At 40.1% G+C, this 17567-nt stretch overlaps 1 protein-coding gene across 18 annotated transcripts in view; it reads left to right on the top strand.

Annotated features, from left to right (window-relative positions):
* Positions 1 to 17567, top strand: part of GTDC1 (glycosyltransferase like domain containing 1) — a 193132-nt gene that overhangs the window by 53376 nt on the left and 122189 nt on the right. For 17 of the 18 annotated variants that reach the window (XR_014317809.1, XM_082763537.1, XM_082763547.1 and 14 more), the window contains one exon: positions 3586 to 3796. Coding sequence is in view for 17 of the 18 variants with exons in the window: in XM_082763537.1 (XP_082619663.1) it covers positions 3615 to 3796 (182 nt within the window). In the remaining variant the exon portion in view is untranslated. Of the gene's footprint in view, positions 1 to 282; positions 418 to 3585; positions 3797 to 17567 lie in introns of all 18 variants that reach the window. The other variant, XM_082763543.1, reaches the window with a different exon arrangement.

Raw genomic sequence — 17567 nt, 5'->3', positions numbered from 1 at the left:
GCTAATTATGGCTTCCTGATGTGAGCGGTGCTGATGTTTGTGAAACCACACTTCTGTGTCTAAGACAGAGCGAATGTATGTTCCTTAATAAATCATGGAAAATGACGAGTTTTCTCTACCTAGGCTGGTTAATAAAAAAAACTTTGGTTGTTGTTTACCTAGAGTTTAAAATGAAGTGATGGTTTCTGTGGCTAGTTGAACAGTTAATTCTTCCGAGCCTTTAAAATAAATAATTACTGCTCTGTATCACATAGAATTGTATTTATTTATTTTTATAAACAGGGGCCCGTTTAGGGACTTGCAGTGAGCCCATCCTGTGCTGTTTTGCTGCAGCAGCTCACCTCGTGACAGAGTGACAAAGTCCTGGACGAGCATCGCTGAGAGGTGCTGGCTCTGACTTAGGAGAAGTCTCACCAGGTACCTGAATTTATCAGCACCTTGCTATGCCTCTGTAATAGCCACATTGCTGACACCGTTACCATTTAGAAGGCTTTTCTTCTCCCAGCTGGTTTTTATTACCGTCTGTCCCGAGGAAGGTGCTGCAGCACGCGGACGGGGTATGTGCAGCAAGCGCCGTGGTGCTGTGCTCCCGAAGCTGAGGCTGAGCTGCTGGCTCTGTGGAGAGGAAGCCCTGTAATGGGAAAGGGGAAGCAGTTCTGTTTTTCTAACATTTGTTGTTTTCTTTGAAATGGGTAAAAGAATACCTGGAGTGATTTATATTTAATTGAGGATCGCATTCCATCAGATACGGTGAATGTTCTCAGGCCATTTATCATCTGTGTCTTTCTGAGACCTCCGCGGAGCGTATAGTACTTATTTACCTTAACTTGGCTAGGGAAAGGGAAATAAAGCAAAAATAATAGATGTTATTTTTGTGTGTGAACAAAACTGGAAGCCATGTGGATGAAATATGAGGTAAATGACTGCGTCCTGCCTCCTCCGTGACTTTTTAAATACAAGGAATTATTAGTTATGTATAATGCAATTTCCTTTGCATTATCAGCATATGTTTTTAAAACACGCAGTTCAGTGGCTGGCTTTTTCGTTGTTCCAGATTAGTCAACCCCTGAAGTAACCACGACATGTATTGTGCTGCCACCATTGTTTAGTAGTTTCATATTTAAGTAGCATCTTAAAAACAAAAACCAAACAAAACGCCACCATATACTGCTCTTTACGTAACGTTTTTGCTAAATCAAGCACGATGGAAATTATTACAACCTATTTTGCACGTAGGTTGCATGACACTAGGATCCTACAAGAGCTACCTAATATGTACCCTAGGGGCATCCCGTTGGGAACTGGGTTTCTCGGTGTAAATAGCCAAAAGGAGGTTGTTGTATGGCCACATTTATGTACGACTTGCAAAATGCTTTGAGGAATAGATGTGAAGGAAGGAGGATAAGTGCAGAGTGACCAAAGAAGTGCCAGGATCCTTAAGAAGGAGACGTGAGAGCCGAAGAAGCCTTCTCCTGTCAGCATGCCTGCTCGCTCAGTCCCAGTGAGGAAGTTCAGTGAGAAGTGCTGCTGAAGAAAATCAGAGAGCACATTGTTGATTCAGCTAAAGCTGGTGATAAAAACAGTTTCAGAAGTAGTCTGATGAAGTGTAATTTGATCAGATAGTTTATGATCACATTCCTTTATTACTGATACCACTAATGATTGGTAAATTCATGGTAACTCATTCCCACTGAGTGACTGACTCAGTGACATTTACAGCCTTTCCTGCACCCCCTTTTTTTAGGGGGGCTGAATTTGCAAAACGCTTCCCTCTATTCCTTTTGAGTTACATTTGCAGCGACATTTGATGACGAGCGCGGCATAATTAATTGCAAATGGTTCTGTAGGTGAATAGTGCAGATTCCGAACACAGCTTGTGTTTGTATCGCAGTTATTACCCTGCAGGTTCCAGAAGGGCTCTGGAGTAGGGATTAGGATTTCAGTTGCATCATTGTGAATTCAGAAAACGCCAGTGATTTCAAAAGTGTGATTCTGAAATTAGGTCAGTGGAAAAGAGATCAGAATCTGCCTTGCTACCTGCGAAGATGCAAACTCCAAACGGAAGAGAAGTCTGCTTCCAGAAGATGATTATTTTCCTTTTGAAAGGAACGTATTTGTCAAAAAAATAATTTATCTGAAACAGCATGGGGGAGTGAATAATAGAACAAATTAGAACCTGAATCCAGGCTGTGTTGTGATGGGAACAAGCACGGGATACTTTCCTTCTTGCTCATTGATCTGTAATGACCCACAAGTTCGATGTCGCTGTTTTATCTCACACAGTGATGGGCCAGTGGCTCAAATCTATCTGGAGGTCTCTTATATTTTGTCTTCTCATTAAATTTCTGCAGTATTTGGATTTTTGTTGCTGGCTAGCTGATCTTTTGATTGCTGCAAGGCACTTGTAGCTTTTAATTTTTCTAAAATCTGATCACAGACAAAAATATCGTTTATATGCATATATATAAACCTGGGCTTGATTTTAACTAAATTTCAAGGTTGAGATTTGAGATTGACTGAGAATTTGTGGGGAGTACGTAGCTCTCTACTGAATTCTCACTTTTTGTCATCAGAGCCTTTGAGAAGATAAGAATTACAGTCTGAAACCGCTTGAAATGACAGGTCACAACATGCAGCATCAAACAAGAAGCCCAAGCAAATAAGTTAGCGGAGAATCCTCCCCGGTCGGGGTATTTTGAGAAGGGAATCATCAGAGGGGCAGTCACGGATGGTAAATACTTTTCAGGGTTTTGTTTTCAGCATTTTGATTTGATGGTGCTGGTCAGAGCATCTGAGCAGCAGCTTTCCAGCACCCCAAGTGTGTGACTCATGAAACATGAGCAATAGTCACGGGGTTTTTGTCTTTCCCTTCACTTGGGGCAACACGTTTTGCTTCCTGTTTGTCAGCAGCCCCGTGGCTGAGTGTGTGAGAGCTTCCTTAAGCTGGCACTGTTGCTCTCTTCCAGCCATTTTGGAGCACTGCAAAATAACGTGGCTTGCATCTCCTCTGAGGTCTGAGCGTGTTCAGAGGATGCAGCAGAGCTCTGGGGTGCTCAGACTGCCTTTCCCAGGCAGTCCTTTGAGTCCCAGCCCTGGACAGCTTTGCCTGAAATGTGTTTGAGTTGTTCTTTAGCTTTTTCTACTTCAAATAAAAGGGCAAAACCTGTGTAAAAGTGTATAAAAGGCATTTTATGGACATTTCCTCTAACCTGTTGAAGAATAATGCATTTATGAGTATGTAAAGTAAAGCTACTTCTAGATATTTGATTGAAAACAAAACAAATACCATATTTCTAAGTCCTGCATGTTTTGGTTCCTTTAAAATTTCAAATGGTACTTTGTAATGGTTGAAACTAGTAGGTGTGATAATGTTGTCATTATAATTAAGTACCATTTTTTGAAGTAAACCTTTTAACCTAATATGAAGGATTAATTTCAAGGGAAAAATGAAGATGCTGTAAGGCCTTACGATATGTTTCTGTTTTTTCCAATATCCTTTTCTTAAAAACAAAGACAAACAACAAGCAAACAAACCAAAAACCTGGGTATTTCTAAAGTAAAGTATTTCTCTGTTGTCATTTCCAGATTCCAGGCAGAAGCGAAGCAGCAGGAAGATGACCGTTCTTCTCATTGAAGCTTTTTATGGGGGCTCCCACAAGCAGCTGATGGATCTTCTTCAGGAGGAGCTGAAGGAGGAATGTGTGCTCTGTACCCTCCCTGCCAAGAAGTGGCACTGGAAAGCACGGACGGCTGCCCTTTATTTCATGCAGACAGTGCCAACAAATCCAAATTACAGGTAACGCAGGAGTTGAATAACTTCAAAGCTCAAATTACAGGGAGGCCTTCAACAAGGTTTCTTGAGCTGAATCTTCAGTTCTGTGCATGCTAGTGCGTATGTACAATGTACAAATAGAGACTTGCAGCGGACAGTAACAGTTGGTCTTGCTCTGATGTCTTTGGGTATAAATATGGGAAACTACCACAATGCTTTAGAGTTTCTTAAAATACTTTGGCTTGCATTCCTAGTCCTTTAAAGTCTCCAAGAATCCACACATATGGATATCTACTTATGTATAAATACATTTTATTTTAAAATTATTAAGTGATTTCAGAAATGAGGAAGGGCTTAAACTGTATTTCACTGATTAGGTTGAAAGATGGCACAGATGTGAACACTGCAAGTTTCCTTACTTGCCCTCCTAGTTTATCTATTAGCAAGTCTGATTTATCAGAGTGTACTGCTCCGGCTGACCTAGAGGATTAAACGAGTCATTTTATCTTAATGATTGTCCAGTTCTGTAACGTGCCAGCACCTGTAGATGTCAATTACATGTTTAAGTGGCAAATTTCTATCAGCTAGAACCTGGGCTGATAAAAGCAGACTATTTAGGTCAACAGATAGCTATCACATAGCGAGAAGCAGTCACTCCAGAACCAAGCTGTCTTTAAAACCAGTAATTTTGTTTGCCCTACCTGATCAGTTGAGATGTGGTGAGATGATTGTGAGGCAGCGATGCTGTGCACAGTGCAGTGCATGCACCACTGGGGCGCACAGCACCGCACCACAGCCTCGGCTGTAAGTCAGCACCTGGCTGACTTTGCACCAGCATGGAGAGGCACTGAGACTTTTCAGCACAATCACCTGCTTTTCAGCCACAAAATTAACCTCAGCAGGGCTGCAGGTACACCTGAGTAAGCTAGTTAGGCTTTGCAGCTGGGTCTGTTTTTTGTTACTCCAGAAAGGAGCGAGTAGGCATCATGGACCAGGGGAGGAATGTGATACTTTCAGGAGTAGATCTTGTGATGTTGAAGGCTGTGTTTAAACAGGGTTCCCCAACCCAGCGTTCAGTCTGTTTTTGAATGCACACTGTATAAATGTCCACCTTTTCTCTTCCTGCTTCTGGCTTGCATTTCAAATAAGCTGCTGTTCCAAGCCAAACATTATAATTATTCTTCCCGTTTGTCTCGCGCAAGGCATTTATCGTTGGTTTCATCTTGCTTTTCTTTTGCAACAATTTTGTTTTGGAGGAGTATATATGACAAACTGTTATGTAAATTTGTCTTGTATCACAACCACATCCTCCAACGCATCGCAATGTTATCTGTGTTCCTTCAAGGTCAGCAGCCCAAGCTGTCCAGCACTAACTGTATTAAACTAATCAGACATCACTCATAGACATACACTTCATTAGTTTAACTTACAGTTACATTGACCCAAGATAACTTAACTCCAATTTGTCAAGTAACCCACATCTTGGGGAAGGGGGGGAATGACGATGACTTTAAAAAAAAAAAAAAAAAGGAAAAAAAAAACAACCCAGCAGCTTGAAAACTCACTTGAAGTTAATAAACTTGCAATCTGTCATAGACTTATGTGCAAATATAACCTTTACTGACAACAAATAAATCTGATCAAACCAATAGTGCATCTTAAAGAGAAGAAAGCTTTTTTTCTTTGCTGATGCTGTTAGGGTTTGATTAGACAGAATCAGATAGTCAAAGTTCACAAAGATGCAGTATCTAAAAGAGGATATGAACCTTATCCTCAGCTGCAGGATAAAATTTTAGGAACAAGGGCTGATAGGACTGGTGAGAGGAAAACTGATTAGAGGTACCTTCTACTTTGCTTGCACATTTTTAATGTTTGTTTTGTAATTGAACGTTTCAAGTATTTTGTTAAATTGGAAGCATAAATGCATCAGACTACAACCTAATGAGGCTGACTACTCTCTCCTACTAGAAAAACCATTGATTAAAATTAACATTGATTCTTTTATTTCTAGCTTGCTAGTAACCATTTAAGATCTGCTTCCCAGGCAGTAGTTTGCTTGTGAATATGAAATTATCAAACTGGCAGGAGTGCATGTTTTGAGTTACACATTTAAATATTTAAACCTTCTTGTGAGGTAGTGGGAAATAGTAAATCTACATTATTTACAACATTGACGTTATTTGTAGAACAAAAAAAAACAATTCTTTCCCAAGTGGTGTTTTTTAAATACGACATTTCATGAATACCTTGTTTCTGTTTGTGCATTTCGTGATACAGAAAGGTCACAAATATTTCAAGTGCAAACCTTCCTGGTAACTGAATTTTGCTCTTCCAGCTGTACTTTATTTCAAGCTGCTGGTTTGTGGGAGAAGTAATACTGATGCAAACTCTCTCGATAATTTTGCTCTGTATGTATACAATGTATGGCTGTATGCATACCTTTTAAAAGACAGATACTTCTGTTGATATGAGCTGGTTATGGGAAGAAGGCTGCCTTGTTCCTTTCCAAGTGAGGTTCGGTGCACTATGTAACAGCCTTAAAAAGTGCTTCTGAAGCAGAACACGAGCTGAACAATGATAGATGTTAAATTGAGATACTCTGCAGTGACCGGTGAGCTTGTGATGAACTTGCAAATAGTTATTTATTGGAGAACAGACGTGTACTCCCTCGAGCAAGACCCAGGGTGGGCAAGTTCCTGCTGCGAGCGCTGCAGCCGGTGTCTCGGTGTGCAGTGAGTGATGTTCCCCTGAAGAGCAAGGAGATCTACCCAGACTGTTGAAGGGAGTTATATCCTCACCCTTCAAGGGGAGCACACGTGTTTGGGAAGGTATCACAGACTTAGGATTTTGTCTGCAGCACTGCGCAGATTTATATTGCTTCCCTGATGCAGAGGCTGTGCTGTGTTTCTCCAGAAAATCTTCTTGTCTATTTTCATGGCTTTGTTGTGTGTTGCTAAACCACCTCCCATCTTCATTCATCTCCTTAAAGGAGGACGGATGCCCCGATGAGTACGGAAGATGAACCACGCAATGCGTGCCCTAAACTCAGCAGCCTGTAAGCAGCTTTTCTAGGTGGCATACATACGTAGCTGGTAAACCTGATGTGCTCAAATATAGAATGGGATGTACTAGAGCCAGAGGGCGTTTCTTTGAGCTTTCTTGAATTGCCCTGCAGAGACTCACGTGATTTTTCCTCGCTGCCCTGATTGGAAACGAGGTGTCAGTGTGAGGGCTGTGTTAGGATGAGGAGATGGATGCGCTTGGTGCAACTGCAGCTTTTCTGAGCCTCCTACTGTCGGAAAGGGAGGAGACAAGGACTTCTGCAACTCATCTCTCCTTTCTACCACTTCCCTGCTATCTCTCTCTGAGTAGTAGGAGCGGGATGATTTTGTCTCTTCTCCAAATTTTTGGCTTCTGAGAAATTGTGAAATTGTTCCGTGTAAGTTATGATGCAGTCCTGTGTTACGCTCCTTCGCCCTAGGAGTCAGAGCAATGCTGCCTTTCTAGCTGGCAATTTCCAAATTGTAGCATTTGAAACAGGCTGAAAAAGGGTAGTGTTACTGCCTGCTTTTTCTAGAAAACTTTTTTCCAGCAACCCCAGAATTTTGTTATCGGTTGAAGGAATATCAGCATCTTTATTCCATAAATTAGGGAGGTCCGGCACAGAGTCATGACCTCCTCCATCAGGCTGCTCGCAGGCTGTGGAGCCGATGTGTTGTCTGCTTTGTCTCCCAGCTTGCTTCAGACAGCTTAAACTCTCTGATAAATGTAGATGTGTGATCTTGCTGAAAATTGTTTTCCATAGCACGTTATGACTTTTCACTGATTTGAGGAAATCTTTAACAAAAAAAAGATTTTTTTTTTAGATATTTTTTTCCTTAGTTAAGGAAAGTTCTCAAATTTGGGAATATTATTAAAACATTTCATGAAAAAGTAAATATTATTTGTTTTTCTTTTTCCTGTAATTTTTATCTTAATTATCATGAAATAACTTACAAATTTAAAATAATAAAACAATCAACATGACACACAAGAAGAACACATTTTTGTTTTAATAAAGGCTATTCGCTGTAGAAAATGCGATCCAAATACAAAAAAGTTAAGAGTACAAGATTTTGATTTGAAAACATAAAAACTGAAATGCGTTGTAGCTTCCAGTTTGTTTTAATAGTACTGCTAAATTATTTTCAAAAAAAAAAAATATATATATATATAGATATAAATATAAATACTATGTGTTACATTCAGTACTGCCCCCCAGGTAGCTGTTCATATGAATAAAGATTTTATTTGTAACAAACTCTTGCCCTGAAATACCTCTAGGGTAAATGTTAGTATATATATACCCCCTGATACTTGACAACTCTATTTTAAAGACAAACTCTATGCTTTTTACGTTTTAGAAAAGAGAAGAAAAATCATTGTTTCAATTAATAGAGCTCTGAAAAAAATTGAGGAGTGTGGTGGTGAGCAATGTATATCACATTCCAAGAGTATATAATGTAGATGTGTGTGTGTGTTGGTTTGTTTTGCTTTTTAAATAATATTTCAAGATTACCAGATTAAATGTTGTTTCAGATCTGCTGCTTTCATTCTGTTCTGTAAGGAAAAAAAAAAACAAGCATGCTTTATTATAGAGTTAATTCTTTGCTAAGTGACGAACTGGTGGTGTTGAATGTTGAACATTTTCTGATCGTGATCCTGTAATCTTGTATTCCAGTGAGTAATTCAGTGTACGAGCAATCCCACAGAAACATAACACAACTTGCGTGGGCGAACATTAGTAAATTAGAGTACTTGGTACCTTCTAGATACATTATTTAAAAAAAAAAAAAATACCTGTAAGTAGTAGTAAGTCCTGGGGAAGATGTTGAAGATTGGAATTGAAGCAAGGCAATCAAATTTCAGGCATTTCTTTTAAAGGTGAATACACAAATGCCCATTTGTGCTGGAACACTTCTGTCTTATGTCTTATGTCTGTATGTCAAATACGGGCATCTTCGGTGTGGGAAGAGGAATAATGTTCCCCAGGTTAGCGGTTTTCCCAGCTTTTGGCCCGTGCAGGGGTCAGGTAATAAATAAATAGTGTGTGTAGTAGTATGTTAGTTTAATGAAATACAACCACATACCTAGAAAAATTTATACTTTGTACTTATTTTTGCATATTTGGTGGAGTGTTTGCTTCAGTATGTAGGTGAGTAAAGCTTGATCCTCATTTATGGTATCCCTTTTTTTTTTTTTTTTTTCCTTTCTCACTGTGAATTTAAGAAGTGTGAGTGAGCGGTGTACTTCTGTCAGATTGACTTGGAGCATACTCCTAGAGAATAGGTTGGTGAACCATCTTTTGTACTTTGATCAGGTTACCCAAAGGGGCAGAGAAATAAGACGATTAAACAAAATAGCCGGTACCCCCTGAAGACAGAGCTTGGGTCCTGTCTTTGATAAAAAATAACGTGGGTGTAACTTCCTCATTTCTGTAGCCTCGCTGGTGGGTACAAATCACAGTGTGCTTACCTTGCCGTAGGGATGTACCAGGAATCACAGATCCCCTTCATTTTAAGGGGCAAAGTTCTCTGACAGACGGCTGTAGGAGATGCTGCTTCATCCCGAGTTCCTCATTCACGCTCCCTAGCCGCATAAAGGGTCATTACTTCTTTCATTTCATTAGCGCTAAACTTGATTTCGTTTCTTCCTTTTTTATTTTTCTAGAAAAAAAAAAAAAATCGGTTGAGTTCACCAAGGTTAGCTAACATGGGCTTGTGTAAACACATAGACATTCCTTCTGCCCACGCTTTGAACTAGCTGGTTGTGAGCTAGCGGCGCACCAGAAGGCCATATGGCCCTACCGGCGCCGTGTTGAGCCTCAACTAATAAGCCCTACCGAGATCCAAGACACAGGCACCGTGTACTGAGCTGAAACAACTTGGTGACTTCTGACCAGAGCTGGCTCCTGTCCAGCCAGCCTAGAGTGTATGCGAAGGGCACATACGCCCATATGGAAGCGCACGAAGCTCTGCAGCGTGTCGCAGATGATCCCCTCCACTTTATAGCCCCGGATAATGGAGGTTGTCCCAGCCTGAATAAGGGGTGTGAATTCCTCTCTGCTGCGGGGAGCTTGGAGGCCATCTGATGCGGAGAGCGTGTCACGTGGGGACGTACGTGCAGAACGGGGCTTGGTGTTGTTAGCTTAATACCGCCCCAAATCTGTTCTGAAAACTTTGGAAAATGTTACCACATAGAGTAAACTTCAGAAGAGTATAAAATCTAATGTATTTGAGAATTATTTTTATCAGAATGCTAATATAAATCCATGCTTTGTTAAAGCTGACAAAAGAAAAAATCTGTTCATTCTATTTTTTTTCAATAGGTATTCAGTGTAAATTAAGGTTACTGCTCTGGTAAAAGGTTTAAATAAGGTCTCAGGACAGAGTCATTTCATATGTTGAATAACACCACTGCTGTGTTCTGTCCCTGCTTAGGACTAGACTGCTAAAATTTTACTTTCAGTATCCCAGAGAGGCTGCCGGAAAGTTTTCCTAAGTCGGTGAAGGAGGTGGGCTCTCCTTTGTTGGGCAGATTAATTACCTCGCTGCCGCGGCGCAGGGCAGCCAGAAGCAAAGTTCTGGCGTGTGAAGTCCTTGTGCACTGCGACGTTTTGAGAGTGAATGTTTTTATTCTTAGGTCTGGCTGTGTAAAACTGGGGGGGGACACACATGACACCCAGTGACAGCACCAAAAAATCTGTTGAGAAATGGGACAAATAATTTTGTAAGTAAACTACCTGAAATTTATTCAGGCAGACAGCAATATGATCTTAAACATTCACTTTGCATTAATCAACTTTGCCTCAGATAAAATCCTGGCAGATGGTAGCTATTCATTTTAAAAGTGACAGGTTTTCTTTACATTTTTTTTTGGTGTGTAAACCCCCCACATGCACACTTCTCTCCAAAAAAGTTTAGTAGTATCGTTTGCCCGACGTGCGTTTTTCTCAACTACGCTCCTGTTATTAAGCTGTTTCACAATTTGGATAGTTAAAAGGGGTTTTAGATGAATTTAAATCAAGGCTCCCTCCTTTGAAGTCAGTGGAAGTGTATATGATCTCAACTTCGGCACAAATAAGATGAGAATGATTAACACAATGCAACGAGAGGTGCGGGAGCGGGAAGTAAGCTAGTTGCGACTGGTGCATGATCTATAGACAGTGCTAATGTGAAATGGCAGTTGTCCGTTTGATGTGTAAAAGATTTGCTGAAATTCCAGAAAAATATTCTGATGAGACAATGAAAGAACAGTCTGTTTTTTCAAACTGTAGCATGTGTTTTTCCTTTATGTTCTCGAGTGCCTGGGGAAATCCTTATTTTTCTTTCTAAAATGAATTTTATGAATCACCTGGAGAATTGATATTTACATTGCTAGCAGTAAAATGTAATGAAATTGTGCATTATGATTCGGTATTTCTGCACTTAGGATTTTAATGAGTATTTTATCTGTCCTTTTAAATGGTTGCTGCGCATATATTTTATTTCTAGATTACTTATAGATTACATTTCTATTTTCAAATAACAAATATATACAGTACTATATTATAAAGAATATGATACTTTCTAGAATTCATTGTCATTTTAGTCCGTAACACTAATTTGATCTTCCAAGGGGAAGGAAACAGCTTTTGGTTTATATCTAATAAAGAGAAAAATCCTGATTTTTTTGTTGTTCTATGCTGTTTTTTTTCCTAATCTCTCTCTCTTTTTTTTTTTTTTTTTTTTTTTTTTTTTTTTTTGTACCTATAAAACAAGTAATACAAATTTTGTCAGATACTTGGTTTGTACGTGATTTGGATTTATTGCTTTATGTTCTGGTGTCATAAATAACTAGCTTTCTTAATGGGTACTTACAGCTCAGCTGAATTTTGTGAATTATTTAGAATAAAAAAGAGATTTTATGTAATGCAAACTGTTTGTAGCCAAACAGTTTGGGAGAAGATCTCCATTAACACCGATGTTTTTTTTTCTTTTTGCAAGCGTTATCCTGACCCCCATGCACTGAAGGTCGCCTTTCTGTGAAACTCAGTTCGCCGCGCTTCAGGTTGCCAGGGCTGTTTCAGCTGCCAGACTACAGCTGCCCAAGAATTTGAGAATTTCGTTAGGAAGGTTAGTGTGGAGCCAACGTGAAGAGGAGCTGTAGACACGAGGGCTGCTGGCAGGAGGCATGTTGTGGTCAGATCTGCCGCGCGGAGCAGAGGCACGAGGCAGCAGAGCATCTGGAGGGCCCCTGGACGTGACGTCCAGTTGTACCACGGGAGGTATCCTGGACTTGTCGTGGCAATGTTAAACCTTTCAGAAGCTGGAGGTTTCTAAATGGAATGCAGATGGGACGATTTAAAATATTTGTTCATATGGTCACTTCTCCCATCTCACAGTTTGTCACAGGATGTTTTTCTGGCAGCAGATTGCTACTTAAGGCTACTTAAGTGATGTAGGGAAAGAAAAGCCTTCAAAACAGGCTTTCTGAGCAGTTGCACTCTTCATGAATTTTACAACTGGTGTTGCTCAGCCCTGAGTGCTACCCTATTGCTTTCTTTTTTGTGTCAGCCAGTTCAGACCATGGGCTGCCATCAGGGCACCCCACATCGCACCAGCCCCCGCTCGCCTTTCCTACAGAGAATCCCACTGCCGTGGGCACCGACGTGGGTGTTTTGAGCTGGGAGGACAACCAGTAACTCCTACAGCTCGGTCACGCAGCTCTGGCGTGTTTGTTAGCATCTGCTGGGGTGCCCCAGAGTTGCAGTGTGCGTTTTGAACGCGCCAAGCCAGCCTTTGAGATACTGAAAGGTAGGTCACTTCAGGGAATGTGCTGAAGGGTGTTTTCTGGGTTTATCTCCTTGATTCCTCTGTGATTACAGCCATTTACAGGATTGCAACCTGCACGTGGCTACGTAGGCAGGTGATGGCTGTTAACACGTGCTGCAGCTTGGTAGGGCTGTGGGGAGGCTGCAGGGCGAAGCAGTGCTCCTGGGCCAACATCACGCGGCGCTTTATTCAGTGTCCCCTGCTTCTTGTGCACTCCACAAGAGGTGGCCTGAGTGCTTTAAATACTCTCCAGAAGCATCTCCTCCTGGTTTAGTTTCATCTAAAAAAATCCGGTTCATGGCATTGGAGACCACTCTGTTGAGAGCTGAGGTGCAGTAAGCGAGGGTGGTGGTCAGAGTCGCTCCATAAACACTCTTCTGAATCAAACTGAAATGCTGATCTAAACCGACCCATAAAATACTTGACTTTGTGATTTGTGATGCTGTTAATAAGTATGCAGCATATACCTAGCCTGTAGTTTGATTATATGCCAAATGATGGTGCGTTGGACTGCATTAAATTTAATACGGACTTCTGACTCCTCCAAACTGTAGTTTGATCAATTTGTTGCCTCCTCCTCCTCCCTCTTACGCTAGTAAGCCCAAGTGTCTTGGGAATGATACCTGATATCGGTATGCTTTGATTTATTATGATGATTAATTTACCCTCCCTTGGAAAAAAAAAAAAAAGAACCTAAGTAGATTCTGTCTATTCATTTGAATATCTTTGACAAATAGTAAGCAACCAAAAGGCTTTTCTTCTTATTGTATAATGAATTTTTTTTTGCAATCTCCTTATTTTCTTGGACACTATTTTCCCTTTCTTGCCTCCGTCCTTTGTCCCTGTCTTTTCCTCCCTCCCTCCTGCACATATATTCTGACGGTCCAGTGGACACAGTCACTTTAAAGAATGCTTTCCATTTCAGAGCACTAATTTTTTTATTGTTTATGTTTATAACCTTGCCGACTTGTTCATCATTTTTTGGTTTAGCTCTCTTAATTTTACTTGTTGCGCAGTAGACCTTATGCTTCTGTATAATAGCAACTTTAAGAAAGAATGAAGGAAAGAACACCAGGCAGAACATCAAAAGTAGATACTTGATTTTATTTTTTTTCACATGGCTTACTGGAAGAATTTATACCTGTTATCAATACAGTTTCTAGTAATTACTAAGAGGAAAGATATATCTAGAGTGGGCCTAACATTTCTCTCATACCTATTTCACTGACATAACTATTTACAATGTTTAATGATTTATAAAAAGGTTAAAAAAAAATGCCCCAAATGTAAATTATTCTAAAAAAGCAGTAGAAAATTTATTTCAACTGTTTTCTTTTGTTGTTGCAGCTAAGTAGTATTCCTGCTATGAGTCTTGTTAATGTGTATTTTCTTTGAGTGATTTTTTTTTAACATAATGTATTTTGCATATAATGAAGATGTGTGTCTGTTTGGAATGTGGAAAGATCTTTTCCATGGAGTATTATATGAAGTCATTTTTGAATGCATATAATGCTATGTATGTTACATATGGGTGAATTAAAAAAAATGGAGAGGAGTAATTCGAGAATATCTGCAATTTTTATTTATGTAAAAGAATATCCCATTTTTAATTAAAGATGGAATTTAAGAATGATAAATGGGACCATTATCTAGTAGCAGTTAGTTTGCAGGCATTTTTTCTTACTGTTCTGCAGAGTGCTGCAGGTTTGACAGTGCCTTTGGCTTTTGTGAGCAAAATGCATTTCATACTTGTGACAGAACAGTTGTAACTCACTAAACATGAAACAGTTATCATACATAGCGACATCTCTATGTTTAAACCCTGAGGAACAGAATTATTTTAAACTGTGCATATGCAGAAATTTCCTGGTAATCAATTTTATTAAAAACATAGCAGCAGCTAAAAATTTTATATGCCAAATGCATTTGGAGAAATAGCGCTAAAGATACTAAAATTATGCAAGAAGACGAGATGAATTTCTGGAGAAACTGTAATGAAAAAGTTATCTTTTATTTTATTTATTTTGTTTTGGAGGGAAGCGATTCCTAAATTAACTTTAGGAGGCGAATTTCTCTTGTTATAGCTGTCCTGTAATAAATTGTAGATGAGCCAAAATTAGATGTTATTTCTGAAGGAACTACGCTACATCATAGTGTTTACAGTGCCAGACATAACTTCTGTCTGCCTTGTAGCCATTGACAAAAAAGGAATGTGTGCTTTAGCCCTGTTTTCCTTCAAGTATGTCCAGTTCATCCTGACACTGGCAGAGGCTGATGCAGTTAATAGGTAAAGTGGTGATGGGCAAGGAGAGCAGGGGTTCCCCACAACCAGCCTCACTATTTTGCTGTGTTTGGCAAAATTATTTTTGTCTTTGGTACTAGACTAGTCTTTTTCTTGTTTGTTCTTTTTTTGACTTTAGGATGGAAAGAGCAGCCTCTAAATGAGTTTTTTTTTAATCAGCGCCCTGAAAATCAGTAGATGCTTTGGGAGGAACTTGAGCTCGCCATTGGGCATGATGCACCTCTTTGTATGACCTGCGGTTATCCCAGGAGCAATTAGCAACTTTGTGCCTGCCCTGGTATCGTACAGGACATGCTGAATGACCCTGCTCTTTTCTCCTTTTCTCTCTGTTACTTTCATAAAACATCAATATTCAGACTGGGAGAGAATTTTGTTTGCTTAGGGTCCTCTAGAACGAACCTTTGTCTTTACAAGTTTGCTTTTGATGATGCCTTCAAGATACCCGTCAAGAACCCTGTGTGGAAGTGGACTCGGTTACAGAGCTGTCTTCTCTAGACCTAACGTCACAGTCTACTCAAGTTTATATGGGTTGAATTTGGTTTACGGTAGTGCTTACTCTTACGAGATTTCATGAAGGCCTCGCAGAGGACCTTGTGGCCTCAAGCTACTTTTGAATCAGACTTCAGGAGTTTCTGTGGCTCTTGAGGTGTTCAGGTCTTAAGTGCTTTAAACACAGATCTCAGGTCTTACCCCAAACTGAAGATCATAAGGAAGATGTCATAGAGAGAAGTTTCAAAACAGGACACTTCTAAAACACTGTTTTCCAGCATTAACAGATGTCATAGACATTGTGAATTGCATGGGGTCTCTGGGGTTCAGTCATATTAGAAGACAAGATTTATGGTGTCTCTGGCAGGCATTTTCCAAAGGACTGTTCTTCAATTATGTTTTTTATGCACGTGGTTCAGTTTTCTTAGATACTGAAGGATCTAATAGCTTTCCCCTGCCTTCAAGAGATCCCTTGGTGGGTGCAACACCAACATGTTCAGAGCTTGGGTGGAGGAGCGTTTGAGTTGCTTGCTTGCTTCCTGCATTTTTAGGCTGTGTGAAGCATATTTCAGCTGTTGGGATGAAGCTCAGCAGCTGTTCTGCAAGCTCCTAACAAAACAGGGGCCTGAATTTTCTTATCTCCGACATCTGCCGCTGACCACAGATGTTGCTGGGGCTCTGCACTTCTCTTAGCCAGTAGTCTTTGCATTACGTGGTCGAAATATAGTAATAACGGGAATGTGTTTTTAGGGGATGAGATAGTAGTCAAAGATAATACTGTTGCCTATTAATTGCTTGACTATGAGTGAATCATGAAGAGGAAGGTACAAAACCTGAGTGTGCATCACTTTGGTATTTGCCTTCCCCTTATGTCTTTAGCTCACCCTAGCGCAGTACATTTTGGACTATACGTGTGTTCATTTCTTTTGATTTCCACCCCAGCACGTGCTGTGGAATTTAAAACTGTACCTTTATTAACTCTTGTTTGTAGTATCTCTGATGTTGTCTCTAAAATATCAGTGTTACAAGGGGGTTGTAATGCGAGCTGTGGTGCATTTTAGGTAGAGGATTTCGTCTCTCTGCAGATTGCCAGTATTAAGTGCCAGACCATGCAAGCAGCCTTCTGACCACAAAGCCTGACCACGCTCAGTCTATTAGCTGTACTCCAGAAGTATTTGTTTAGTTTTCCCTCAGATGGATAACCAATATGGAACATTCTGTCCACAGAAGTCTTATTAAAGAGGTTAGAGCATCCTGCTAATTAGGAAAAACTAATTAGGCAGATTGTTGCGCCTGTAACCAGAACTTTATATTTTAATGGATTTGAAATGTGGTGTATTTATTTTTCCTATTGTAAAAAACACTTTTCTTTTAAATGTTTGGAAATACTCTTCTTGAGGAGATTACTCAGAGTGAGAAAGCAGCAATGTTCTAATTTTTTAATTTATTAAATAAACTTTTGACGAATATATGCTGTAAAATTGATGAAATCATTAATTAATTCCAGAATTGCAGCAACCAAAACTATTTTGTCTATTACCTTTCTCTTGGTAGATTGAAAATTTCTAATTGCCCCAAAGAGGAGCTGAAACAAGTTCATAGGAAGAAGCAGTGTAGTTTGTGGCTGCAGTAAAATTAGGCTTAGGTGGTACACACATTCAGCAATGATTCTTTGTCTCCTTCACTCTAAATTTCATTAGCTGTTCTTTCTCTGAGTTTTGGGAAGTTTTTTATGTTTAAAACCGAACTGAACTGATTTGCGAGTGTCGTGGCGGTGCTGTTTTGGACTTTCATTGTGTACAAACTGGAACCTGAAAATCAGCCCGTCCTCGGTTGTGGTGTGACCTGGAAGCAAGACGCTAGGCGTTGGTTGACTTTTCACGGTCTGCGTCTGAATTCCTGGCAGTGGCTGCGTTTGGGTACAGATGACTGGTGCTGAGGCATTCGCTTCATTTGCAGGGTGCCACGTGGAAAGCAAGGGATGTTTGTGACTGGGGGGAGAAGATCTGACTCGAGATGCACTTTGCTATATTGGAGATGGATTGCTCTTTAATGGCTACTTTTGAACATTTTCCCAACTACACCCAGCTCTGAACTTTAATTAGGATTAGCATTTTTTCAAACTTGTCAGTCTGTGTTTTGTGAAATGCCT

Source organism: Aythya marila, assembly GCF_965140915.1.
Source record: "Aythya marila genome assembly, chromosome: 6".
Classification (NCBI taxonomy): Eukaryota; Metazoa; Chordata; class Aves; order Anseriformes; family Anatidae; genus Aythya; species Aythya marila.
The sequence above is the reverse complement of the archived record's forward strand: the minus strand, read 5'-3'. Positions and strand labels throughout refer to the sequence as shown.